The sequence below is a fragment of the Pholcus phalangioides genome, unplaced genomic scaffold (assembly GCF_987345545.1).
Source record: "Pholcus phalangioides strain wild (caught in Gottingen) unplaced genomic scaffold, Ppha-v1.0 ptg000008l_1, whole genome shotgun sequence".
Lineage (NCBI taxonomy): Eukaryota > Metazoa > Arthropoda > Arachnida > Araneae > Pholcidae > Pholcus > Pholcus phalangioides.
This window is the reverse complement of record NW_028301601.1, coordinates 19,158,917-19,186,598: the sequence shown is the minus strand read 5'-3', so window position 1 is coordinate 19,186,598 and position 27,682 is coordinate 19,158,917. Positions and strand designations below refer to the sequence as shown.

The window sequence follows — 27,682 nt, the reverse complement described above, 5'->3', positions numbered from 1 at the left end:
TATGATATTCGTTATACTTAACGGATCATTTCCATCTGGATTGAAGATTTATTTACAGATATCAGTTCTTTTTATATTTTTCTGTGTATAGCTATAATCACAGTGGGTGTGGGTTACATGTGTAGCCATAACGCATCACAAACCCCCATTCATCTTAACTCTACCGATTCAACGGAGCGGTATGCAAAGTATCATTACATATACTACCATTATTACAAATATCATGTGTATTACATGCTGTTGCACTTAATATTTATTTCGTGTATCTATTTATAATACAAATACCTCTTCGTTAGTTTTTAAATACTTTCAAATTTCTTTATATATATATATATATTATTTTTAAAAACAAAATATAGCATATAAATTATATAATGTAGAGTTTGGTGAAATTCAGCTCATATAAGCCTACCTACACTGAAGAGCCAAAAAAACTGGTTCACCTGCCTAATATCGTGTAGGGCCCCCGCGTGCCCGCAGAAGTGCCGCAACACGACGTGGCATGGACTCGACTAATGTCTGAAGTAGTGCTGGAGGTAATTGACACCATGAATGCTGCAGGAATGTCCATAAATCCGTTGGAGTAAGGGGAGGGGGGGTGGAGATCTCTTCTGGACAGCACGTTGCAAGGTATCCCAGATATACAAATACAATACAAATACAAATACAACGCCACAACAGGCAAATTGCCCAACGAGGTGGCTGACTTAAGAACATCATGGATCCCCGAGCCCCTACCTACTACTGCTACACCACACATGAACCCCCCCCCGGAACCCCCAATGAATCGGTACATGCGGGAATGTGCGTGTACGTGTAGTGAAACCTGACGTGAAGTTTTTGTTTCTCTGTAATGCTTGTTATGTGTAGTGCTGCCATCTGCCACCAGTTTTTCTAACTATGAGTGAAGTGTTATGATTGAATGATTTATCGTTGTAGGATTGTTGCTCTCTGTGGCGAGACTTTTTAACGGGGAGATCGGCTCGCATTTGCGCCTTGAAGTTGGGAACCACAGAAAACCAACTTCAGCCGACCACCACTGTGGGGTTCGAACCCGGATCCTCGCATCACGAGTCCGGCACTATAACCACTCGACCACCACAGCGGCAAAAAAAAAACTGAAAGTAACCATCAACAGTATGTTGTTCAATGTATGTTGTTCAGTCAGTATGTTCAATAATGTTCATGTCTGGGGATTTAGGTGGCCAGCGGAAGTGTCTAAAGTCAGAAGAGTGTTCCTGGAGCCACTTTGTAGCAATTTTGGACGTGTGGGGTGTCGCATTCTCCTGCTGAAATTGTCCAAGTCCGTCGGAATGCACAATGGACATGAATGGGTGCAGGTAATCAGACAGGATGCTTACGTACCTGTCAGAGTCGTATCTAGACGTATCAGGGGTCCCATATCACGCCAACTGCACACGTCCCATACCATCACAGAGCCTCCACCAGCTTGAACAGTCCCCTGTGGACATGTAGGGTCCATGGATTCATGAGGTTGTCTCCATACCCGTACACGTCCATCAGCTCGAAGCAATTGGAACCGAGACTCGTCAGACCAGGCAACGTGTTTCCAGTCCTCAACAGTCCAATGTCGGTGTTGTCGGGCCCAGGCGAGGTGTAAAGCTTTGTGTCGTGCAGTCATCAAGGGTACACGAGTGGGCCTTCGGCTCCGAAAGCCCATATCGGTGATGTTTAGTTGAATGGTTCGCACGTTGACACTTGTTGATGGCCCAGCATTGAAATCTGCAGCAATTTGCGGAAGGGTTGCACGTCTGTCACGTTTAATGATTCCCGTCAGTCGTCGTTCTTGCATGATCTTTTTCCGGCCGCAGCGATGTCGTAGATTTAATTTTTTACCGGATTCCCGATATTCACGGTACACTCGTGAAATGATCGTACGTGAAAATCCAAATTTCATCGCTACCTCGGAGATGCTATGTCCCATCTCTCGTGCGCCGACTATAACACCACGTTCAAACTCACTTAAATCTCGATAACCTGCCATTGTAGACACTTGTGTTATATAGGCGTTGCCGACCGCAGCGCCGTACTCTGATTGGTTCCATATCTCTTTAATTGCATACGCATGCCTGTACCAATTTTTTTGGCTCTTCAGTTTATATACACATGAAAAGATTATGAGTTGGAAGAATTGCTGCTGATTATTGGCAACAGGTAGGTAGCGCTGTACTATGAAGTGTGAAATGATTGTTTTAAGGGTCACATACCTCTTAACATGAGGAAAAGTTAAATTAACATCATTAAAAATACTATTTAACCATTGATTTATACGAAATTTTTCACATATTTTTGAATGATTATGTTATCCTAAGCGGGTATGAAATTTTACATATGTTTATAACATTTAATTTTTTTAAAAACAGCTTGCGTGCATGATAAAATGGCATCAATGTAACCATACGATATTGAAATTAAAATGAAGAAAACGCTCAATTTTTCACATAAACTGAACTAAAAGATTGAAATTTCATTGACTCGTTCTTATTTAAAATTTAATTTAAAATTTAAATTTCCAAAAAATATTTATGAATGGATCTTAAAATCTTTCAGATCATTTTATGAAAAATGAATATTTTTCTTTATTTTAATTTCAATATTGTATGGTTACATTGATGTCATATCATTTTATCATGCACCCAAGCTGTTTTTAATGTATTTTTCCGAAAATTAAAAAAAATTAAGTATTAAAGATATGCAAAATTTTTTATACCAGCATAGTATAGCATATTTAGCTCACATTTCAAAAACATATGAAAAAAAATTTCTAATAAATCAATGGTTAAATAGTATTTTTAATGATATTTTAACTTTTTCTCCATGTTAAGAGGTATGTGACGCTTAAGATTAGGATAAATCCTAAAATCTATTCTTAAAAATATATTACTTTTAATAGTGCAATATTTTCCAATGTGTAAGTTATGAAGGAACCCTTGATCAGAAGATTACCCTGCGGAAACCAAACAAACGTGAATTTCTGATTCCTCCAATATAGATTATTCAATACTTATTACAACGCACAAATTTCACAATTTTTTTTTTTTTTGTATTTTTTTGGTTCCAGAACCACAAAAAAGCTTTCGTGGAAAGTTCTACGGAGCACAGAGTAAAAACATAAGTCCCACATCAGCGTTTCTCAAGGTGTTATACACTCCAAAGACCAGCAAACTGTTTGAAATAATTCGATGTGCTACTCACGGACGCCGGAACATATATGCTTATGCTGCTGAAGCAACACCAATCATTTGAATGGTATTGCTCAGTAACACCAATCATCATTCAAATATAGCTCATTCCCCTCCCCTCCTCAGTTCGGGCGATGGAAGATTTACCATAAACAAGAAATTTTTGTTGAATGTGTGACGTATGGTCTTCATACATATCCAAGTGAACATTATGTTTATTACTCGAGCAATACCAAACATTTTTGACTTCCGGCGTCCCTGGTGCTACTTAACTTATGGAGATCCATAAATTGCGAGGTCAAAAATCGTTATTATGCATTAATCTGTTTCAACATTCATGGCTAATGATAGGAAAAGTATTGGCCCAAATAATTTTAACTGAATTAAAATTAAATTTTCTAAAATGGCAGTAGGTGATCTGGTCCTGGATTTCTTTCTCCACGAGAGAAATCTCTAGCTCGGGTCCACAGACCACAGGTTGGTTGAAACACTGTTCTGTGGGAAGAAGCTACTACTACTACTACTACTAATACTACTGAATCACACGTGCACATCGTCCATATTCCTTTATGGGATTTATAACGAGTGAATACATGTTGGAATGTGCGTGTATGTGTTGTGAACCTAACGTGAAGTTTGTTTCGGTGTAATGCTTGCTACCATCAGTCATTTATTTTTCGAACTATGAGTGAAGTGCAATGATTACACATATGTAGCTTTGTAGGCCTGTCGCCATAGATAGTAAGAGGCCTACAACGCTACATATATTCAATCATTTCACTTCACTCATTCGAAAATAGGGTGGAAGCTGGAAGATCCTGGCCATTCTCTTCAACCAGGCTTCCAATATCCAGCTTCCAACATTTGACGATAATTGCCAATGGTGGAGTGGCCACATTACGCGCCTCATGACATTGGAAAGTATATGTATTACTATGTATTGGAATATTGTAATATTGGAAAGTATTGGACCAGGCTGAACACGAATGTGCCCTCGGCTTTACTCGGCTCACTCGGACCGGACTAGTCATGACTGGATTATAGAGTCTTCTGTTATTAACCATACTCGTGTCTCCACGGAACAAACTTTTTTCTCATGTCTAATCTCCTTTCTTTCTCTTCCCCCCTCCTGAAAATTTAGATCTTCCGGCCACGCAAGTATGAGTGATGGGCAATCTTCTTACATTAGCTCATCCCCCACGGATGGAGTATTGTCTAGGACACCGAACAGACTACACGGGAAGCTTCTGGAGACATACGGTCCAGATATACTCAGCAGATGTCACGACGAAGTGACCACCTCGGATTCAGCGGAGCATCGGTTCGGGCGCGGGTCGCCGTTGAAATCCGTTCCTGAAGACGAGAGGCTCGCCACGACGACAACGACGACGACGACGACGACCCATCATTCGTCATCTTCTTCCACTAAAGTGCCTTGCAGACGTCCCGCCACGTCGAGGAAAGGGAGCCGGGCTCCCTTGGAGACGAGTGGCTGCGGCCTGGAAGACATCCGGCAGGCCGTTGAACAGCTCGCCCAGAGGACTCATGGGTCGCGGAACAGCTACTCGACGTCGACGTACTCTTCCGTCAGCGGGAGTGAATCCGAACCAGTGAGGAGGTTGATACGGCACTCCAGCTTGGAGACCATAAATACCAACATAACGAGTGCCGACGAGTTCGTTTGGGTCGACAACCACACGAGGCTGGTCGAGCTACAGCGTGTCCCGTGGTCGAACCACGACATCCTTAAAGTCATTCAATGTGGTCGGTTGAGGGAACATCTCAGTTTGATTTCGATGGAAACTGTGCCGAGACTGGCCTACTTGTTGCAGAGGCCTCTGGTCAGGATCGCGAGAGAAACGCAGAGATTCTCGAAAGCTCTCGGAATGTGCACGAAGCTGGACGTGAGTGGGGCTCTGAAGGTTGTTCTATCTCCAGCTCTGGCTGACAGTTGCATCAAGGCCTGCCACAGGGCCGCGGCCATATCCACTGTCAGCGGGGACCAGCTGAAAGTGAGCAAGAGTGCCAGGGCAGGATTACAGCTGTCGGTCGGGAGATTCCACCGGTGGATGTGTGACGTTCGCATAGGATCCTTCGTGCACCAATACGCAGCCATCTACTTGACCGCTGCCATCGAGAACCTGCTGGAAGAGATTGTGTTACTGTGCATGCCAGTTGATGGATCAACGATGTTTACCGCATCTGTACTAGAGGCAGCCGTTTCCAACAGCAGTGACCTCTGGGGATTATTCCAACCATTCTCGCATCTTAATGCTGGAAGAACTGCCACCGGTAAGTTTAAGAAAATCATAGATCATTACTATACTAATATTTCATTGTTTTTTAAACCCCCAGGCCAGAATTTATAAGGTGTTCTTTTTATCACAAGGGGCCATTCAAGTATTACGTAAGCAGATTTTCAGCCATTTTTGACCCCCCGTCAGCAAAATTTTGTCAGCAGCTTAGAATATTTCATATCTTCAAAAAGGGGGGGTTGATGACGTAAGCAACCTTCAAACCCCCCCCCCTTGTCATCAAAAGTCAGCAAATCGGAAACCCCCTTCCTCGATGCTGACGTAATACTTGAATGACGCCCAAGAGGTGCTCATGACTCGAAAGAAATTGAAGACACATTTATGTCCATGCCTGGCAGTCACAACCGGACTTGGTGATTTTGCGGTCAGCTGCGAAATCAGTTCTGTGGCATCTAGGCTATCTTATATGCCCCCCATCCTTACGTGGGGGGGGGGGCTATAGACCGTCTATAGTCTGGCTACTGGGTAGGGCAAATGCTGAGTAGCCTTGAGGATAACAGGATGTAAAACAAAAATTAGTTTCATTAATCACATTCTTGCCGCACCACGGTCATTCTCTGCACACCAGAGCAAATTAGATCGGGACCTGCAATTCATTGCTGATTCTGAACGGCAGCGTTCGACAACTTCCTTTTGTTTCACTTACCGAGAAATTGGTGCGCTTAACCCCTTCGGTGTGTAATTCCCTGCGATGGCAATCTTTTTTCTGTATAGCCATGTTGTTGCTGTTTCTGCTATACCACAGTTGTTTTCTGGCAAGGACGAATATCGCATCGAGCTCGCGGCATTTCTAAACATCCTTTGGTTCCTTAAGTGAGTATCTTATCGATCTGAGCTACCGCGTCCAATTAGTTTTATGCCTGATTGTTTTCGGTAATGTCTAACATACCGTGCAAGCTTCCGAAATGAGACGACTGGCACTGGCAGTCTTGTAGTAGGGACTCCCTTAAAGAAACTGTAAGCCCGAGGAGGGGGGGGGGCATGGTGCTGTTAAGATCATAGTCCCCTCCCTCCCATAGGCTGACTGGGTTCAAGTCTAGGAGAACAAAGTAATCCATCTTACATACTTTCAATCGTATGACTTCTTTAAAAACAAAAAGGAGTGAGACAAAGACACAGATATTTCATATCACACACGTCTATGAACCGATAGAATTTCAAGCCATGCCTTTGATAAGCACTTATAGCCCAAATGCAGTATGGTAATTAATGTCTTAAATATCCAATTTTACCGCCTCTCTTCTCTCTGGTTCGAAAACATGTTTCGAACCGATTCACGGACAACAAATCCCCGACACGTAGTTCACCGAAAGGAAAATTTACCGCCACTGACATGACAGTTCCATAATAGGAGAATTCACCGACGAACTCATCGGCAAAGTGAAAAAGTGAGTGAGTGGATAAGCAGGTGAGAATGAGCAAATGAGTGAGGGAGGGAGTGTTATTGAGTGAGCAAGTGAGTAGGTGAATGAGTGAGGGAGAAAGGGAGTGTTATTGAGTGAGCAAGTGAGTAGGTGAATGAGGGAGGGAGGGAGTGTTATTGAGTGAGCAAGTGAGTAGGTGAATGAAGGAGGGAGGGAGTGTTATTGAGTGCGCAAGTGAGTAGGTGAATGAGGGAGGGAGGGAGTGTTATTGAGTGAGCAAGTGAGTAGGTGAATGAAGGAGGGAGGGAGTGTTATTGAGTGAGCAAGTGAGCAGGTGAATGTGTGAGGGAGGGAGTGTTATTGAGTGAGCAAGTGAGTATAGTAGGTGAATGAAGGAGGGAGGGAGTGTTATTGAGTGCGCAAGTGAGTAGGTGAATGAGGGAGGGAGGGAGTGTTATTGAGTGAGTAGGTGAATGAGTGAGGGAGAAAGGGAGTGTTATTGAGTGAGTAGGTGAATGAAGTGGGGAGGGAGTTTTATTTAGTGAGCAAGTGAGTAGGTGAATGAAGTGGGGAGGGAGTGTTATTGAGTGAGCAAGTGAGCAGGTGAATGTGTGAGGGAGGGAGTGTTATTGAGTGAGCAAGTGAGCAGGTGAATGTGTGAGGGAGGGAGTGTTATTGAGTGAGCAAGTGAGCAGGTGAATGTGTGAGGGAGGGAGTGTTATTGAGTGAGCAAGTGAGCAGGTGAATGTATGAGGGAGGGAATTATTGAGTGAGCAAGTGAGTAGGTGACGGAACAAGTGGGAAAATGAGTGAGTGAGCAAGTGAGTAGGTGACTGAACAAGTGGGAAAATGAGTGAGTGAGCAGGTGAGCAAATGAGAGGGTGGGTAAGCAGGTGAACAAACGCGGAGTGAGTGAGCAGGTGAGCTAGTGAATGGGTCTCGCTCCCAATCACTTGGTCATTCATACTTTTATTCAGCTTTTCATATAGCTACTCACTAAATCACTCAATCGGTCATTCATTCGGTCACTCACAAAGTACAAAGTTACTCATTCGCTCACCATGCGGTCACTCATTCACTCATGCAGTAACTCAATCACTCATTAGCTTATTCACTAGATCATTCACCTTTTTCGGTCACTAAATCGCTCACACATTCACTTGCTTGCTCAGTCACTGGATCACTCACACCCTGGTGATGAACTACTGTAGTTGAATTTTCCCAGCGGTGATTTTTCCATCGGTTGTTTGTCGGCGAATTTTCTATTAATGACCTAACTCCGGCCCTACTGGTAGAACAAGGATTATCTTCTGAAGGAAAAAAAATCACTGCTCTGGTGTAAAATATGAACCCCTCCACCATAGTTTAAGAATTGTCTCCCATGACACAATGCATGGGCATAATCAGAGACGGACCACAATAGGTGGCCGTGTATACATCTGATAATGCCTTCACAGTACTTGATAAAAAAGTCAGATAACAATCATCATACATAGCGATCACACTTATCAAAACAGAAATGCCTTTTGTTCACCGGAGTCTTGTCACGTTGTATTAAATACGACGCATAACTTCACTCGGGAATTAGTCAAGTTTAATGGTATTTATGCACAGCGAAGGAATTAGCCAAGTTTAATGGACCATTGAAGAACGAGTGGAAGGGAGAGAGCACATAATTCCCATCGATCACGTTTTTCTGTGTGTGTGTATGTGTATGTGTGTGTGTGTATGAAAAACATGCGAATAAATTGCTTGTTCCCCCCCCCCCGTTCCCTTTTAATTATAAGTTTTTCTCGGTAAGACGTGGGAAAGGAGAGGGGCTCTTGACGCGTTGAATACATCCGGCATATTAACATTCCGTATAAATTCTCAATCATTGCCTTCCATCCCTCCTCTGAGGACAATCCCTAGGCGATAGATAAAGTCAAGAGAGAGAGAGAGAGAGAGAGAGAGAGATTGCAAACTATATACGAGTTCAGCCCTGTGCATATATACGGGGGGACTGAACCCAGTTTCGCAAACGACATGTCGACTAGCCTTGGGCGTTTTCTCTGTCGACTTATTTGGAACCCAATCCACATACGCACAGTTTTGCCGAGGGTTTTTTCTCCTGCTTCTTTTCTTGGCTATCCATTCAGTGTTTTCTCACATGACAACGAAGAATGTTATGTGTTTCTTCCCTGCCATTATTATTATTATTATCAGTAGTATTATTATTATCATTATCATAACCTCCATTCACCTCTGCTTCTACCCCCTTGCGTTCACCCCGAGAAATACTCGATCTACCAAAAAGAATTGATGGCTGAGAGAAGACGTGCAGCTTTCAAAATGAGTCCGTCCTACGGGATAGGGGGGGGGGGCAAGGGGTGGTGGTGGTTAGATTCTTGTCACTGAAGATACCTATGACATGTTTTCCATGGTGTACTAGTTTAGCCGATAAGCAACAATATTTGATGTACAAAATGAAACATTTTAGGCGATAGCATCAGTCAACAAGTGTCGTGATTGTGCTATGCACCCCGCTTCCAAAAGACACAAGTTTATATTACGCAGTGGTTGCTCGTCGCAAGAATTCTGGAGGGCACCAAAATCGTTTTTGCATTGTATGGGCCCGATGTCCACATGGGCAAGTGGGGCATTTGCCGTGAACCTCATGAATTTTGGGCCTCAAAATAATGCATATTCGGTTAGAAAATAATAGCAGCACAGGGGCGTCTTGATGATTTCTCCCCCCCCCCCCTTCTAGCCCCCCGAGATTGTATATTTTGCAGGGGAAGGGGGAAGAATCTTCTTCCGAAAATTCATACATTATTACAGAATATACACAGGAATGCTGAAAAAATATTAACTAACAAATAAATTTAAATTAACGCAAAAATTGACAAAAAAAAAAATCAGAAATGAAGAGAAGTTGAAATTTACTAAAAGAAACTGCCAAAGAAATGATGAAAATTAATCATAACTATTCAAAGAAATAGTTCCGGAATTAATGAACGATATACGGCAGTTCCAGAATATGAAAATATAGTTCCAGAATTAATGAAAATTTTTTTTCCAGAATTGATGAAAGAAATTTTTCCGGAATTGATGAAAGAAATTTTTCCAGAATTGATGAAAGAAATTTTTCCAGAATTGATGAAAGAAATTTTTCCAGAATTGATGAAAGAAATTTTACCAGAAATGATATGAATTCCGAATTAATGAAAGAAATTTTACCAGAAATGATATGAATTCCGAATTAATGAAAGAAATAGTTCTACAATTAATGAAAGAAATATTTCTACAATTAATGAAAGAAATAGTTCCACAATCAGTGAAAGATACATTTTGAGAATTGACGAAAGCCTTCAATATTTTAGGATCCCCTGTTAGATTGAAGTATCTGGGTTCCTTTGGCCCAACAACAACTAGAAACACAAATACATTTAACCCCTTGAATCATCTATCAGCCCCCCAAACACCTAATTTTGTGATCCCTCTATGATTTTAAATGAAAAACAGGGGTTAGTTTTGTGATATATTTTAATGGTATACATTTCTAAAGCCCGTACGACCGCACCTGTCACGCACCTTTAAGGGCAGCTCTGGGTGTAGAATGTATAAATGCAAGGCAGCCCCGAACCTCCGAATGTAAATCCGTGATTCGAAAACTCTTGGGCAGTCCACTGAACTCTCTTAAAATGTAGTTTTCGAATTTTCGGAGCTTGTAGATGTTACCTTTTGCTCGGATCTTAAGCAGAAGCTCCATGTGTAGGTCTATTGCTACCTACTGGTTTTGAAAATTTGGATATATTGCGTGAGTTGTTTTTTTTTTTATATTTGTTTTGGAAAGATTAGACTTTGAACAGCATTATACTGTATAATAAAACTTTCCATGGTAATTTGGGTTTACCTAACGATCTTTACCGAATAAAAGAAAGTCGCGTATATTAAAACATTCCGAAAGGTGTCAGCAAGGTTCTAATTTCAGTAATAGATTATAACCTGTGTTATATGTACCATTAAAACTGACAGAACTCCGCTTAAGTCGTCACTCCGCTTAAGCCGTCATAATTTTTCGATAATTTGAGTGACGACTTATCCAGGTTTTACTGTATATATACATAAATTTTCCCCCCTTAAAAAATTTTTTTTACCCATTCTGAAGCTGAAAGGTTCAACCAAACTTTAATTTTTATTTTCTTGCAAGTTATAGTTATCAGGTATTCCCCCCCCCGCCATGTTGATAAACACTATTTCTGTACTTCTGTACTTAATATTGTAATTGGTCCGTAGTATTCGCTGTGGTCCATGTACGAGTTGTGCTGTTTTTGCAATGGTCTTCATATAATGTGAAGGCAAATTTATAAATTAAAAAAAACAAGAATTTTCCTTCAGGTCCTGATCAATTTCTTTCAGTTGACCAGATTCAAATCTCTTTCCTGAGAGGTTTTTTTCAAGGGATCTATGGAACATATTGTGTGTGTGTGTGTGTACATCAGAAAAACAATATCACTTTACGTGATATCAGTTTGACAGTTCCATTCTAGTGCATCACAATGGCTTAATAACAAAAATGCATGATTTCAGCTTAAATATGAAAAAAGAAAAAAAAGATGTATCGTTTTGGGGGGGGGGGGAAATGGAATGATTGAGCATTTTGCAACCAATTATGTGGGGAAGAAAACAAGAGTTGTCCCGTTTTCACCGATACCTGTTTACCATACGTCCTGTTTGACCAAACGGGACGTGCGACCACCGTACTTCTAAACGGGATTTTTTTCGGATATAGTTGTCATTTTCTTATCAGAAACCCAGAGCCCGATGCTATCACATTAAGCTGGGTTGATTGAATATTAATTCATTTTTCCGCAAAAACTTGGCAGAAAAATTAATTATTCTCTCATTGAGCATTTTTATTTCATTATACATAATCATCATAGATTAACGTTTATCGATATTGTAACATCATAACACATCATCTCCGAAATCCAAATCCCCGTAAACAAGGAACTCATTGCCGTTGACAAATAATTCACTGACTATCATTTCCATTACCACAGCATCTCCCATTAAGCTTGTTTTGATCATGGAAAAAAAAAAAAAACCAATCTTAAGTTCCTGGTGGCGTATTTTGTTTTCTTTTCCTGCTTTTCGATACGCATTTGTCGTAAGACACGTATTTCTCTTGGTATTGCCGGAGAGGATTTCCATTACTAGTACTATTAACTATTAAGGCCATGGTTCGAGGTTATGTAATAGGAGGGCGTAACCAACCCAGTTCGTTTGCCTCTTCTTGTCTCCCCAATTCCGATTGGTAAGGTATGCCCGTGCGTTTATAGTTTTGCTGATGAGCGATGATTCACTGCAATGACTCATGAAGTGGTATTATTGAAAAAAAAAAACCACGCCAATATGTGATTGGCTGCCGGAGTTCAATGTACCGAATTAGTAGTTGATGTGGAAATAATAATAATAATAATAAAATACAAAATATGCAGAGCTTAGACAGTTTATCGATAGAGAAATCCTTGTCTTGCAAGCTAATAAATTCGTAGAGGTATCGTGTATTTTGCACTCGTTTCCTTGTAATGAGCAGGTCATCAAGTTCCTGGAAGGAAGGTGCTCAGATTTCGGTTTTTATGACCACACATAGGATCATACTTTAAATTTCGGGATGTTTTCTTGTTTCGTGATGTTCTACGTAGTAATTAAAATTGGAATCGAAAGGCTATTTATAGTACTTGTCCGCAAAAAAGGGAAAATTTCGAAATTTCTCTCGCATTAAATCGAATAGCCGTTGGAGAAGAGAATGTATTTAAACGACTCGTTGATTGTGAGGCCGTGATTGATTTTAACAGCATTCCGAGGATGTCAGTGTCATCCATCAATATGAGGAAACGAACAGATATGCCGGGAATGCCAACCACGCTAGGAATGATGAAACCTTCATATGTGCCCTTAATACAGGTGTTTACACATATTAGGAAATGACTTTGATTTTGAAATTTAAAAGAAAACTATGAAAAAAAAAACCTTAGTACACGGATATTTCATAATCGAAGAAAGATCTAACATTAAAAATCAATTTTGTTCTGCGAAATTGCGTAGAAAGAAGCCGTCATACATCCGTTTTATATAACTGGGAAAAAATCATCTCCAAACACTAACGTGATTTTGGTATCATTTCCAAAGTGCAGTTCACAGTCAGTGCCGTCTTGACCCAAGGGTGCAAGAGCAGAAAGGGCCTGATGGAAAATAGATCTGCTTAAAATTTTCAAGAGAAATCATGTAAATTAGTAGGCAGGCATTTCTCTAGCAGGGCTTCGCTAAAATCACTTTGAACGGGGTGCGCATGGTGCTCTTTCATTATTGACAGCACTTCCGATTCATGACAAAATTTCACAATTTTTTTTTTATATATGATAACTGGTGACTTAAATAACATATTTGATAAGTTTTAAAAAAATGGGGCATTAATTTAGCATGTTTTTCTTCGTAATAAACGTAGATATTAAATTAACTAACTTTTTAAATAAAATAAATTAATTATACTAATTTAAATAAATTTTTTAAAGAAAAATTAAAGGAAAACTATATTTTTCTATTTGATTTTTGTTCATGGTCACTGAAAAAAAAATCCAGATCGAAAATTAGGATAAAATTTCCGAAAATTTTATTTTTGAAAAGCCATAAGAAAATAAAATTTCTTTGCAAATAAATTTTAAAAAACACTGTGGCACTTATTTTAGAACCTCTAATTTCAAGAAAAAAAATTTCATTTTCATCATCAAAAAATTTTAAAGCAATCAAAAATGGGTTTAAGACGACCAACCCTGTCAATGGCTTTAAAAAATTCCAAAAATACATAGAACTATTGCAAACGCTTCTTTATCCTGAATAAAACTGAAATGAAATCAATAAATCTTCTATGTATATAAAATTGATTTTCTGTGTGTCTGTGTGTATGTTCTCTATACAAATCTACAATTTTAGATCGATCGTCGCCAAATTTTGCATATATACCAAATGGACTGACTTGAACGATAGGCTACTTTAAAATTTCGTCAGAGCAGGGCAAGAGCCCCTCGGAACGTTTACTTTGGTTACCGTGGTTCCCTAGCAATGCGTTTCAGACGTGTATATACCTTTACAACGGTTCGTCACTTCTTTAATCCTGTTAGTATATGTATATGTATAATAGTTTATGCCTTTATAATGGTTTGCCACATTTTCAATACTCCCAGTAATGAGGCTCTTTGAATAGGCGTCATAATCATCATCAGCATCGCTTTGAGGGTCAGGAATAGGGTGATCCTCATAGAAATCAGTGTTAAAATTGCCGATTTTACTGTATAAATGCTGAAATTTTGTGGAATTCTCTGTCACATCAATAATTTTAAAAATTGTATTGAATTCTAGATTTCTGAAATATTGAGTTCGATTAGAGATATATGAAGCCCAGGAGATCAAATATGACGTAATTAGCCGGACTTACCTTTGAGTTGGATATCCATGCAATAACATTGATTTCAACTTTTTATTTATATCTTCAAGCATGAAAATTAATGTCTCCGTATTGTCTTTTGATATTCAACTGCATAAATTCATGTAGTTTAGGATGTTTTAAAATTAATTATGGGCCCGTAAAGTACATCGAAGAAATTCCACAGCTTAAATTAAGCATTTTTGAAAGCTGAAACAGGCAGATGGATAACTTAAAACTCAGGTCGGGGGGGGGGGGAATCGAAATACCTAGCGCCACTTAAAAAACGAAAAAAATATATATTTGTTTCTATGTTTCTTTAAATCTAGATTTGTTTATTTCATGAAGTGGCGCAGGAAGTCGCCATATTGGTTAACTTAGACACGGTTTGCATGTCCCTCAAAGAAAGAGGGAGATATCACGTGATCCAAACACCCTCATTGAAGAAAACCCGGGCAGCGCCGAGTATTATAGCTAGTATTAAAAATAAAATTTGAACAAAAAAATTCACAATGCATCGCCTGCAATCTCAAAATGTTATTGAACGGAAAACTAGATGCGGACCGTCGCATGAAAATCATTTAGATAGTGATAAGTGTAAAAATATTGTCGAAATTGATAGAAAGTGGACTATAATAAAATTCAAATGATTACAATATTTTAAAAAAAAAATCGATCCGAAAAACTTCAAAAAAGAGCACAGAGAAACAGTAAAAAAAATTATGGTTATATTGACATCTGTTATAACGGATCTCTCTCTCTAAAGATAAGAATTAAAAATAACTATCTACATACACAGTATTATCAGAATAACGTTCCGACTACTATTTTAGAATGTTTTCCAAAATTATGACCGAAATGGTTTAACGGTTAAAGCCCGAAGGCTGGTGACACCCCCTTGCCCCTAAGTTTTACCAAGGCGTGTTGGTGAAAGCCCGAAATAAGCTTGTTAAACGTTTTCATTACGGAGTTTAAGTGAGTCAATGACCCTCTTTTTAATGAATCACTCAACCACCACGAATTTATCAGTTCGTGACGCTAACTGAGCAATAAATAATTATCATTAATTAATTAATTGATTGATTGATTGATTAAATTGTTCATAGTGTCCGGAGATAATTAGTTACTGTAAATATTCCGAACAGCAAAAGCTTGTTATTGATGAATCAATCGACCATCAAGAATTTTATCAGCTCCTGACACTTAAAAAATAATAATGATAGTTATTTTTCTAGAAAAATTAGAGGTTAATTATTCAATTATGATTATTCAATAATCATAATTGACTAATATTAATAATTGATTAACCACCATGAACTTATTATTTCCGAACGCTAATTTCATAGTGGTGGGGGTCATGGCACACTTGCTGCGTGGTATAGTTATAATTCTTAATTATAATAATTAATTATTAAATAATTAGTTTATTAATAACCTTCAATTATTAAATTATTGTAATTATCAATTAGTTAATAAGCGTTAGGAACTAATAACTTCATGATGTTTAATTGATTCATTTAGAATAGGCTTTTATTGTTGAGTTTAATTAATTAGTCAATGACAATTGATAACTGCTTAACTGTCGTCAAGAAGTGATAAAGTTCATGATGGTTAATTATTAATTTGCTAACTATTTATCAATTCCAATTATTTATTAATCAATCAGCAGCAGGAACTTTCATGATTGTTACGAAAACGGATATTTAATCGTATAGATTTAGACAAGTTAACAAATTTAAACTTTGTAATACTCAGAAGTAAAAACTTTAACAAGCGTATTTCGGACTTGCACCAACTAGCCTCAGTAAAACCTAGGTTTTGGACTAGGTATCCATCGTGAGGAAGAGTAGGTATCCATATGCTTGAAGAGTCCTCTTCCGAGAGTCCAGAATCCAAAATGAATCCAAAGAGTCCAAAATGAGTCCAGCTCTTTTTATTTGGGATAAGAAAGACTTTACTGCGTATTTAGTTACTAAAGAAAACGGATTCCGGTACTAAACTACGTTTTATGAAGAAAAGAAAGAAAAGAAAAGATAACACTAGCGTTGAAGCAGTAGTGTGATCTTTTTTCTGATAACTATTATTAGTGGAAAAAATGTAATGCGTATAATCTTTACTATACTGCCCCACTTGCGTATTTCCAGTTCGTACGGTGTAACGACCTGGTTAATGCGTGCAGGGATCAATAATAGTATAGTAAGTAGTTAATCATAACTAGAAGTTGGCAAAGAAGAGCGAAAGGACATTGTGGAACACAATGGAAGTTCCTTTTGCCCTTTTCATTCCTTAACATGTTCATCCTTTTTGCTTCATTAACCTACCGGGGTTTTGAAGTCACAAATAAAAGAAAAATAGTATGAGGTAAAAGAAATGAGGTTGAGGAGCACACGATTACATCATTAACCTTCATTTCTGGGATAACGGGCGAAATAATGGAAGAGAGAAAAAATAATGAATGAAAAATCATTTCTATTCCCCACATCCGAAGGAATTGACAGAAAATTTATTGTGATACATTTTTTTTGTTTTACGTGAATTCGTCTTTTAAATTATGTGACGATACCTGTATTGAATCACCAAAAAAGATGCGTAACGGAATGCTTTGAAGTTTAAACGCTCATTATAAACCCAGTCCGATGACACTGCCCTTTCGATTTAATGCTTCTTCCCGTCTTCCGGATACCAGATTCGCTGCCCTGATTCATATCGAAATTGTTTTCCCGCTATATCTCAGAAAATACGCAATGCAAATCAAAATCAATGATATCGTGAGATGGGTATTGCAAGTACCAATCCAATGACTCTCATTTTGGTTTTAATACCTCTTCCCTTCCGGGCACCAGACCCTCTGTCCTGATTCGTAACGAAATTGTTTTACGCTGTCTTGGTATGTGCAAGATGAACATGGAGAGGCAGATTACACGATGCTCCATGCAAGCAAGGGCAACCTTCAGGTTCAATTACTAGGCTGCTAAATATGTCGCATTGCGCAGCACGGGGTCTAAAAAAGACGTATTCACGTTTAAACTACCTCTGTCAATTTTATTTCAAATCAGATTATACAAAAATACAAATTCTAACGTTGCACTTTACGTTGTAATTTGCATTATTTTAAGTTTTTATCCCATGATACACTTTTTTTTCCCCTTTTGTTTGAATCAGGGAATGCTCCCAATGTGTGCTAACACACTTTTTTTCACTGGTTCGCAAATTATTTCTCCCATTTATACCAGTTCAAGAAAATTTTCATTCAATTTCAGCGGTCTTCAATGAGAACATCACACTAAACCGTTCAATTAACAAAGCCCAGGGGTAACAAGGCCAGAGGAAGGTGCCAATAAATAACTTTATCCTTTGCCTTTCAATTCGACACTATAATGCTCTGACATTTTTTTTTAACTATCCCGGTTTTCATCTGGATTCGTCCGGGTTTCTCAGTCACATGATCTGCGCACCGTATCCTAGGTATGCGCCTGTTCAGGTTCGATCCCGTACCGTGAATCGGCTTTGATAATATAAGCAAGGCGAATAGTAATTTGGTGACTTCTCTTTTACAACGCCAACAGCATTATTGGTTAGGAAAGGATTATACTATAAAAGGTTGATAAAAGATCTTTTACGAAACTTGAAAAAAAAAAAACAACCTGTAAAAATATTAGTTACATTTGCTCGAATGTAACCGATACGCTTAATGGTTGGTTTTTTTTTTTCAAATTTTGTAAAAGATCTTTCATCAAACCCTTATAGTGTAATCCCGGCCGTAGACTAATTCTAGGTTTTTTTAAATTGGCAATCACATTCCCTGTGAATTCTTGTATTTCTCGCGAAACTTCGGTTTTAAGAAAAAATCATACCACTTTCGATATTTTTTATGCAAATAAATTAATTTGTATTTAAAATTTTTCAAAGTAAGTAAATCCAGTGATAATATTTTTCAGACATGTAAAATATCGATTCGGGCATCTCTAATTTCAAGTTACATGTTCAACCGGGCATGTGGATTTTTGGAGATTCGTCCAGCCTTAGTATAAAGTCTCTGTAAAGTCGAAGAAAAAAATCATTGTTTAAAGAAGCCTTTCTCAACCTATGGTCCGTGACGATGGGCATCGGTGTTCCGTTGATAGATTTAATAATTCAGTTCCAACTTAATGAATAATTATTCAGTTGCTATTTGTACTATCCATATGGGTTTTAATAAAAGTTTTACCTTCTTACTTACGGGTTCACCATACCTCATCAAGGAAAATGCAGGAAATTGGAGCCCCTAAACACTGGATATCACTAATTGTAGCCGAAGAATTCAATTTACGACAAGTCGCAGTAAACAAAAAAACTTATTTGACGAAAAATATTTGACCAAAAAAAAACATTCACATTACTAAATAACCATATTTCATTGTGAAAGATAAGAAGAATAGGAATCTTAAATAAGGTAAAATATACGGGATACTGCCAATTTGTAATCAAAAACGCTACCATAAAGTCAGCAGAATTTCTAATTGCGGTAAAAATCGCTGAAAAATTGAAGAAAGATAACGTTGAATCTGACAAATATTTGAGGTGAATAATATTTATAGCCATAAATTATAGCCTATAATTATCATAATAAGTTATGAAAACGCTGTGTATTCACAATTTTAGTGAACATCACAAACTTAAAAAAAGTATCGTTGGGAAAAAACGGGACAAATGTATAAAGAAGTTCGGAACAACCAAAAATATACAGGAGTGTCCCGTAATATGGGACACAAGTGGTCTGTCAAATTGTTTCAGATCATTTTTTTGATACCACGATCATTTTCTGCACACGAGGGCTAATTTTAGACCGGGACCTACAATTTATTGCCGCTTCCGAACGGCAGGCTTGTTTTGATACTCATCCAGAGGTTGGTGCCCTAACCTCTCAATGGGGGGAAGACTCCCTGCGGTAGCAATTTTTTCTGCGGTCATGTCGCCGTTTCTGTTGCACCCCTGTGTCAGGAAAGTTTTCTGACAAGGACGAACCGGGCATCGAACTCGCGATACCTCTAAACATCCTTAGGTACTTTAGGCGAGTATCTTATCGACCGGGGCTACCGCGCCCAAAATTGTTTCCCACATTTTACTGGTCTTTGGGTTCAGAAAGGTTGAAAAACGCCGGTTTATTGGATCTTTTTTTCTTGAGAACGAAACCATGCTTAACTCTTATGAAACTCGGCTGGTGCTTAAATTTGTTCCTGATTCGTTACAACCCTGGTTACTCACTAAAAACTCAATTTTTCGCCAATATCCGTGAATTTCTAAGAACATCAACAGATACTTTCTTTTGAAACACTAATTTAACAATCCACTATCTGTCGAATTCTTGTTGGAGTACAATGCACGGATTAGAATGAAATAGGGGGGGGGGGGGAAATATGTTCCCGATTAAGACACGTCAAATAATCGATGGTCAAAAATCATTGGCTAATCAATCACACGATTAATTAAAACGTCAAACATTTCTAATCAGTTGGGGGGGGGGGAAAGAGGTGGAGTCGAAATATGAATGAAAAGAAGAGGTAAAAGTTTTTCATGTTAACCGTATGTTACGCAACCATGTGTATGTAAAATAAAAAATTCTAGTCAATGGATTTCGTTGTGAACATGAAAGAAGACTAAACACATGGGTTTTTTTTTTCCTTTACTGTTCGTTTTGGAATGTTGATAAGATTTTTACGAATGACAACGTAGCTCAGTATTTGTAATTAGCACTGCTGATTAACTTTTTTAGACGTCAGCGCTTTGTTTGACGTCAGAGCCGCCCTTAGAGTGTGTGCGACAGGTGTAGTCGCACCGGGAACCACGGTTTGGTGGGGGGGGGGGGGGTGGTGCGTACTTACCGTAATAGAAGTGAAAAAATATACATATATCAAACATATTTACGATTCTGAGATTTTTTCGTCTCATTGATTCTGAATTTGTATACGAGGGCTAATAATTAGTTATTTTTATTTTGTTTCAGAAGTTAAATAAAACAGTCAAATCTTGATGTTTGTCGTCTAGAGCAGTGTTTCTTAACCTTTTTTTGCCCGTGGCCCCCTTTGAACCACATTTTTTTTTTCTCGTGGCTCCCCTGTCTCACCCAGAGTCTTCGAAACTCATCTAGAAGTACGATCCTTTATACGTATTGGATTTTTTCAGTAAATTTATACTGAACGAAAATTTTGCAAATAAGATTGGTTTCCGAACCACTGGGCTAGAATTTATTGAGCTCTCAGCTAGTCCGAGTTCTATTCAGGGCCGTCTCAACATCATGGGGCCCTCTAGGTAAAATGATGCTATGGTAGTCTCACACTTAGATGTAAATACACAGCCTACATATTCCCTACTTATGTTCAAAATTTATTATACTACACAACATATCATGAGGTGTGGTCACTTATGGACCTGAGACCCCCGGGTTTGACTGGGGGTCAAACATTTTTTGTTTTTTCACACTACATTTTATCTAGAGGGGCCTTGCGAAAAAAACCCCATCCTAGAGAACCTGCTGCAGAATGTAGGCGGTGAGTCTCGGGTTTGTCCATGCCCTAAAATGGCCCTGGTTTTTTGGGTAGTTTTGTTGGATTCTGTAAGTGTCCAGTCACTAATATAAAAGCTTTTTTCATTTCTTCACACCTTAATTTTTCTTCTCAGCTCTCTGCAGCCCTCCAAACCACTTGTCATGGCACCTTTCTCAATTTTCTTCCGTGGCCCCCTTGAAGTATCCCAGTACCACCAGGGGGGGGCCTAAGCCTGTACAGAGCAACTGATCAAAAACTAAAGACGAAAGAAACAAAAAATAAGAAAATAATAATACAAAAGTTATAATAAAAAATAAAGTTAAATAATAAAATGATTTTGGGTAAATTTTTGTAAAAACTAATATTGAAAAAATACTTGTTCACAAAACAGTAGCATTTGATACAATAAAAAAATGGTATGAGGCAACTACAGGCATATTGATAATAATATAATTCGCTTCTATAATTGAAAATATACATCAATATCATGTATTGCTATTAGAAATTCAAAAAGTATTCTGTATAACCAACGGTAAAGCATTAAATAGTTTAGGAGCAATGTAGTAAAAATGCTTGCGAAATATATCTGTTCTAAATGAGGGTATGCAGTAAATTTCATTTGGTTTTCTCAGTGATATGGAAATCCTCCATTAATTCTGGAATTTCATCCATTATTTATCACATAATTGTCAATTACCTTCAATTCTGGGATTTTTCCTCTAATTAATTCTGAATTTTGCTCTCTCTCTCTCAATAATGGAATTTTTCTTCTCTCATTAATTCTGAATTCTGTGATTTTTTCTCGCGGTAATTCTCGTTCTTTATCAATTCTGGGATCTTCTCTCTCTTTAATTCTGAATTTCGATCTCGCTGTTAATTATGGAATTTTTCTATGAATTTCCACATCTTTTTCTAAAAAGCTCTTTAACCCCTTTTAGACCCTGGTGCCACAAATATGCGTGGATTTCTTGTTCTCTCTGTACATTTTTTTTCTTTTGAACTCAGAGAGTTACGCCCTCAATTGAATTATTGTATAGGTTTTGAGTGAAAAATATAGTGAATATGAACTTCTGGGGCTTTCGTCAGAGGGCAGCAATTAAAGTTGAACTTTCAGGAGTTTTCAAGATGGCGTGAAGGCGAAAGTGCCTTCGGGGAAAGTGTGATTTATTATTATTACATAAAATTTTATCAATAAAATTATTGAAAAAATTGGATGTGAAGGTATACCTTGCATCATCTTGGTTGAAAAAAAGTGAATTATTTCTTCACAAAAAAAAAAATTTGAAAATTTGAAATAATACAGATTTGCTGACATTTATGTTTTTTAATGCATTTCTTGAGTGCCAAAAATGAATAAAAACATTTTGAAAATTCCAAAAAATGAATGCTGGGGTGTGGAAAGGTTAAATTGAAATCATCTCACAGAAAAAGAACTCGGAAAAAAATATTTTCATATATTATACCTCTCATACGTGTTTCAAACCGCAGAGAAGATAAAAACTGCTCTTTTTTTTACTTTTTAGCTTTATTTTTCATTCGAATATCGTAATCCTTTCCTTCCAGCCCCTTAATCTCACGTCAAAAAAAAAAAAAAAGAAACTACATATGTAACGCTAGTAAATTGCAATCACCTCGGCAGGTGCTAAGTGCATACTACATACATACTTGACAAGGTAGTTTTTTTTTTTGTTTTGTTATATTTTACTTGTTGCCATCTTCGGAACGGAACAGGAGGAAGAAGAAAGAAAATAAGATGTTGAGGATTAAGATCTGCTGATCAACCTGAGGTTGATGACACAACGAAAAGGTAAAGAAAAGTTTTGGTGGGAAGTCGGTTTCGTACAAAGTTATTACTGAACCAACATGTCCCGAGAGTCACGCACATAAAAATGGAAATAGCGGAAAAATGCCTCTAGGCTGAAGGTATAGTGAGATACCCATAACGATGAGCATATATCCCACGAATTAGGGAGACTGTTTCACCTTGTACAATTATTTTCAAACTTTTTTTTCCGTCAAAGTCAGTTTTTACATTAAAACTTTCACTAAATTCAGTTTTAGTATTTATCTGTATACTGTATGAGACATCGTATGATACTTAAACTACCTTTCTGTTCCGCTGTAACCATGAGATACCGATTTAAGAGGGGACAAAAATGTTCCAAGGTACAACATTGGATTTTGTACCTTGATACATGTAGTGTTGTGCCTTAAAACAGGCTTACAAAGACAAAAAAAAATCAAACATTACTCGAATAAGATATATAATGAGAAATTTTAATATAAATCATACATGTAAATATGTAAAAATACATAATGTCGCAAATATGGTTATTATGTACATAAACAGAAAAGAAACAATAATGTAGATAGGACGTATTTGTGTAGATGAGAAATGTATATTCTATATTATATACTTGTAGAAAGGGAAATTGAATATTTTAAATCTTTAGTTCTGTCAGTTCCTTTGATGCTAGGTGATGCCATTACAAATGTTACAAGGCTATACCTTGTAACATTTGCTATACCTGGCACTGATGAGCAATAGAATATTTTCTCACTTCTCAATTCCAATAAATTAAAGTTTTTCTTGGACGCATCTCTCACACTGCATGAATTTTGTTCCTTTAAACAAATTTAATCAGGAGATAACCAAATGTGGATAGAAGAGAAGAAATGTGTATAGCTGTAATTTTTGTATTAGAGAAGTACAGAACTATAAAATTTAAAATATATAAAATGTATTGAAAGACGAAAGAAGAAGAGTTACCAAAAATTAGTAAAACTTAAAATTCCAAGTTTAATATCTACTATTCCAAGGTATACGATCTCTTTCGTTTCAAGGTACACGATGTTCCATCATTTGCGAAAAATATCAATAAGTTTGTTCACAGCGCTTGGTATGATTGAGCACTTGGTATGGTTCATAGATTTTAATTACTAAATGTTAGCACGGCCGTCTTAAGAGCATCATGGGCCCCCGGGCCAAGTGATTTTTCTGAGGCCCTATAAGGCAAATTCTCGAAAATTTCAACCAGATCTCATTTTTGTGAGGCCCCTGTTATCTTGAGGCCCCCGGGCCTTGCCCGGGTGGGCCCATGCCTTAAGACGGCACTGAATGTTAGTTAACTAAACTTGCAATGTTGAGAAGAAACACAGCAGAACCAAACTCACAATTTTGTCTCTAAAACGTGCCCACTTGCAAGATCTCCTCTGTCAAGGTCACAGAAAAAGAACCGAGACAACACTCAGTTGGGAGGTTATGTATTTCTAATCTCTTGCACTCCAAAAACATCAACTAGAATGCAATACTATTAAAACTATTTTAAGCGCTTTAAGGTTTTACTATGGTTCTTTGCAGGGTTAACTATGCTCAAGGTACATCAGTCCCCCCTCCCCCATAATACGAATGGATATTTCCCTATCCCGAACGATTCATTTGACAGTCTAATTTGTTTGCTTTTTCTACTTCACCTTAAATTAAGAACTCTGTCTACCGCACATTCAGTCTAATGGACTCACTATTGGATGAGCGAATTTATATTAAGGGATTAATCCTATATACAAATACACTCGATGGAATACACTAATAAATGGATCGCTATTGTTCGGTTGTTTTCTGGGATGGTGAATTCGTTGTCATTTATATGGAATCTTTACGTGAGAATCTAGATCAGCGTTTTTCCTACCTTTTTTTTTTATCCCGCGGCATACTTTAACTTGCTGTTGATCTTCCACGGCATATTTACCTTATATATTTCTTAAGTAGATATAGTTAGATATTTTTAAAGTGATTTTAATGATATTATTAATAAATTAATTTGATTAATTCTATGGTGGGTCCCCCCCTCAAGCCGTTTTCAAAAACTTAATTAGAAAGTTGTTGCCCCGCCTTTCCCGAGGACAACAAAAAAAGTTCCATGTTTCTATAGTCCGTTTCAGGTTAACTTTGCAGTGAAGAGGAAGCTACGAGGGAACCTCATCACTCGTTGCTATGGCAACAAAAGCCTCTCAACCAATGTATCGATGCGCGGCCTGGGTAAGGTATGGACGATTTCTAGGATACCGCGAAAATGTTGTTGTGGTTGTTATAGATTTTTGGATAATGGTAACCAATATTTTTTTCTAATTTAAAAATTTCAAACGAAGAAACATCGGTTCAAAACGATATTTTTCCTTTCTTTTTCACAAAATCATTAAAAAAATTGAAATATTCTGTATAAATAATCATAATAAAACTCCGATTTATGGGAACTTTATTTTGCGGCGGAAGAGTACACTCTCTACCTTTCTCTCCACTGCAAAGTTAACCTGAAACGAACTATAAGTGCAGTATTCTTTGACGAATTCAAAAATCGGAAAAAAAGATAGTAAAGGACAGTAAAAGGGCAAGAGAAAGAAGCTTTGTTGCTAGTTTGTGCTGTTTTTTCCCAAACTTTTATCCGATACTCGCATTCAATTATCTCCGCGAATATTGCACTTACTGAAGTGGAATTTTTTTTTTTGTTGTTGTTGGCATCAGAAGAGACAGGGCAATAACTTTTTAATTGCGTATTTAGGGTTACTAAATAGAAAGTAAATTTCTTTTCCCCTTTTAATAACTAACTATGAAACCCCTCGCAATATGGATGCCGTATCTGAAGTCCATACGTTATTTGGAAACATTTTATAATTAGAAGTATGCATAGGCGTACGCAGAATTTTCTCGGGGGGGGGGGGGCTCAATTTTTTGTTCTTCTCAGGGGGGGGGGGTTAGGTTTTTTCCAGCAAAATAACACTATAATCTTGGCCCTTTGCGTACACCAATAGAAGTATGCCTCTAGGATCAACGGTCCACCAATAAAATGCGGCCGAGGGACTTGGGACTTGACCGTTCATCTTGTATGTGTACTGTACATCTACTCTTTGATTTAGGAACAACGCTGAGCACGAAATTCTGAGTTTTTCGTTCTCCCAAAAAAGTGTGTATTATTAGCATACGCGAGAGGGTAGGAAATCCCTATCCCCCGTTCGAGGAGACCGTATTCGCTTATGCCTGCCCATATCAAGTAATTATTATCTTTGAATTCTTTTTCCACACACACCAACTTGGACTATCGCCATTATTAGTAATTCGAATATGCCGTAGCGCAAGCAATTTCTAACGAAATGCTGTGGCGCCACATATCGGCGAGTTGTTGTAGTTTTGTTTATTTATCTTTTTAAATATTAATGATGAACGCATCATTCTTTTGAGGTGTCTGTTGTCGGAATTTGGTGTCATTGGGACAAGTAGGAATAACCAGAAACCTCTGAGTTTAGGAATTTCAGTTTAGTTAACCCTATATTTTCGGAATGTTGTGGAGCTGCGCCATGTTATTTTGGAACTTCTGTATCAGAATATTAATGTAAAGCAATAGAATAGGGGACACACAATTTCACAAAGACCATGTTTAAAATTATACATGCTGAAGCCATAGCCCGCCGGGTCAAATGTTTCCCTCGGATTCATCTGATGTGTCCCGCGACGAATAACCAAGCCACTCAATTAGCCCTCGAAAGATCACTTTAGTGACCCGTGGCACATTTCTGGATTAACTCAGTAGCTCAGATCAATTGAGTGGTTCGCACCACGCTGACAGATCGCTTAAGCGCCACGCGACAAATTTACCGTTCACTTATTGCGGAACGCGGCATTCATAGATCACTTGAGTGGCTTTCGCAACATTTTCAGAACCCCTCAAGCGGCCCGCGGCGCACTTTCGGATCAATCGACTGACTCGCTGCACATCATTCCCGAATTAATTCAGTGGCCCCGCTGCACTCTTCCAGGTAATTTGAGTTGATCACGGCACAGTAACAGATCACTTAAGCACGAAACATTTAATGCTCACCACTGCGGCCCGCGGCATTTTTATAGATCATTTAAGTGACTCTTGGCACATTTACAGAACTTATCATTTAGCCACTTCACGTACAAGCTTATGGCGAGAAAATTGGGGCCGTTCAAGTATTACGACATCATCGGGGGTTCCGATTTACTGACTTTTGATGACAAGGGGGGGGGGGGAGGAGGTCAGCGTTTTGCACATTTTCAGATCACCTGAGTAGTAAGAAGCACGTTTCCAGATCACTCAAGCGACACGCAGTGCACTTTCAGATCACCTGAGTGACTCACTGCACATTTCCAGGTAACTCGATGCCTCGCGGCACATTTTCAGATCGCCCGAGTAACGCACATTTCCAAAGAACTGAAGTGGCCCGCGACACGTTTCCATACCCAATGAAGTGGTTTGCACTTTCCGAAAGGTTGAACACCCCTCATCTTAAATCACCGTGACATTTATTGCGTTGCGGGGGTCACCACAAATGCTGAAATTCAAATTTCAATCACTTCATTGAAATCAATAAAAAGAGTGTGAAAACAATTTCATTTTTATACCCCCGGTGTAGTTATTTTCGCTCTATGGGGGAGGTGGATTGTGGAGAGATAGACGCGCGTGTAAATGCTGCTGCTGCTGCTACCTGGTCCCTAACCTCTCATTATAATACGTATTTCCATCTTCTTTCCTGCTGACCGACCGCAATTTCGATCGTTATCTCCACCAATGTCTTCAAGAAAAATGCAATTTTTTCCCGAGACGGACGCGATTCGATGATTTATCGCTACGCCCTGCAATAAAAAAATTTATGGCTCTTCCCCCTCCCTCCCTCCCTCCCTCTAAACTGCCATTTACTTTATATGAGAAGCGTAGGTGGTTCGGTCATAAGTCATGTTTCTTCTTCTTTTTTTTTTCCATTTACCCTATCAAGGTAGGGTAAACATCAT

The 27,682-nt window shown here is 38.3% G+C and overlaps 1 protein-coding gene across 4 annotated transcripts in view; it reads left to right on the top strand.

The window, feature by feature from the left end:
• LOC149083942 (ankyrin repeat and BTB/POZ domain-containing protein 2) overlaps positions 1-27,682 on the top strand; it is a 132,619-nt gene that overhangs the window by 65,452 nt on the left and 39,485 nt on the right. For all 4 annotated transcript variants that reach the window (XM_089234319.1, XM_089234317.1, XM_089234320.1 and 1 more), the window contains exon 4: positions 4,345-5,495. In XM_089234319.1, coding sequence (XP_089090445.1) covers positions 4,345-5,495 — 1,151 coding nt within the window. The remainder of the gene's footprint in view (positions 1-4,344; positions 5,496-27,682) is intronic.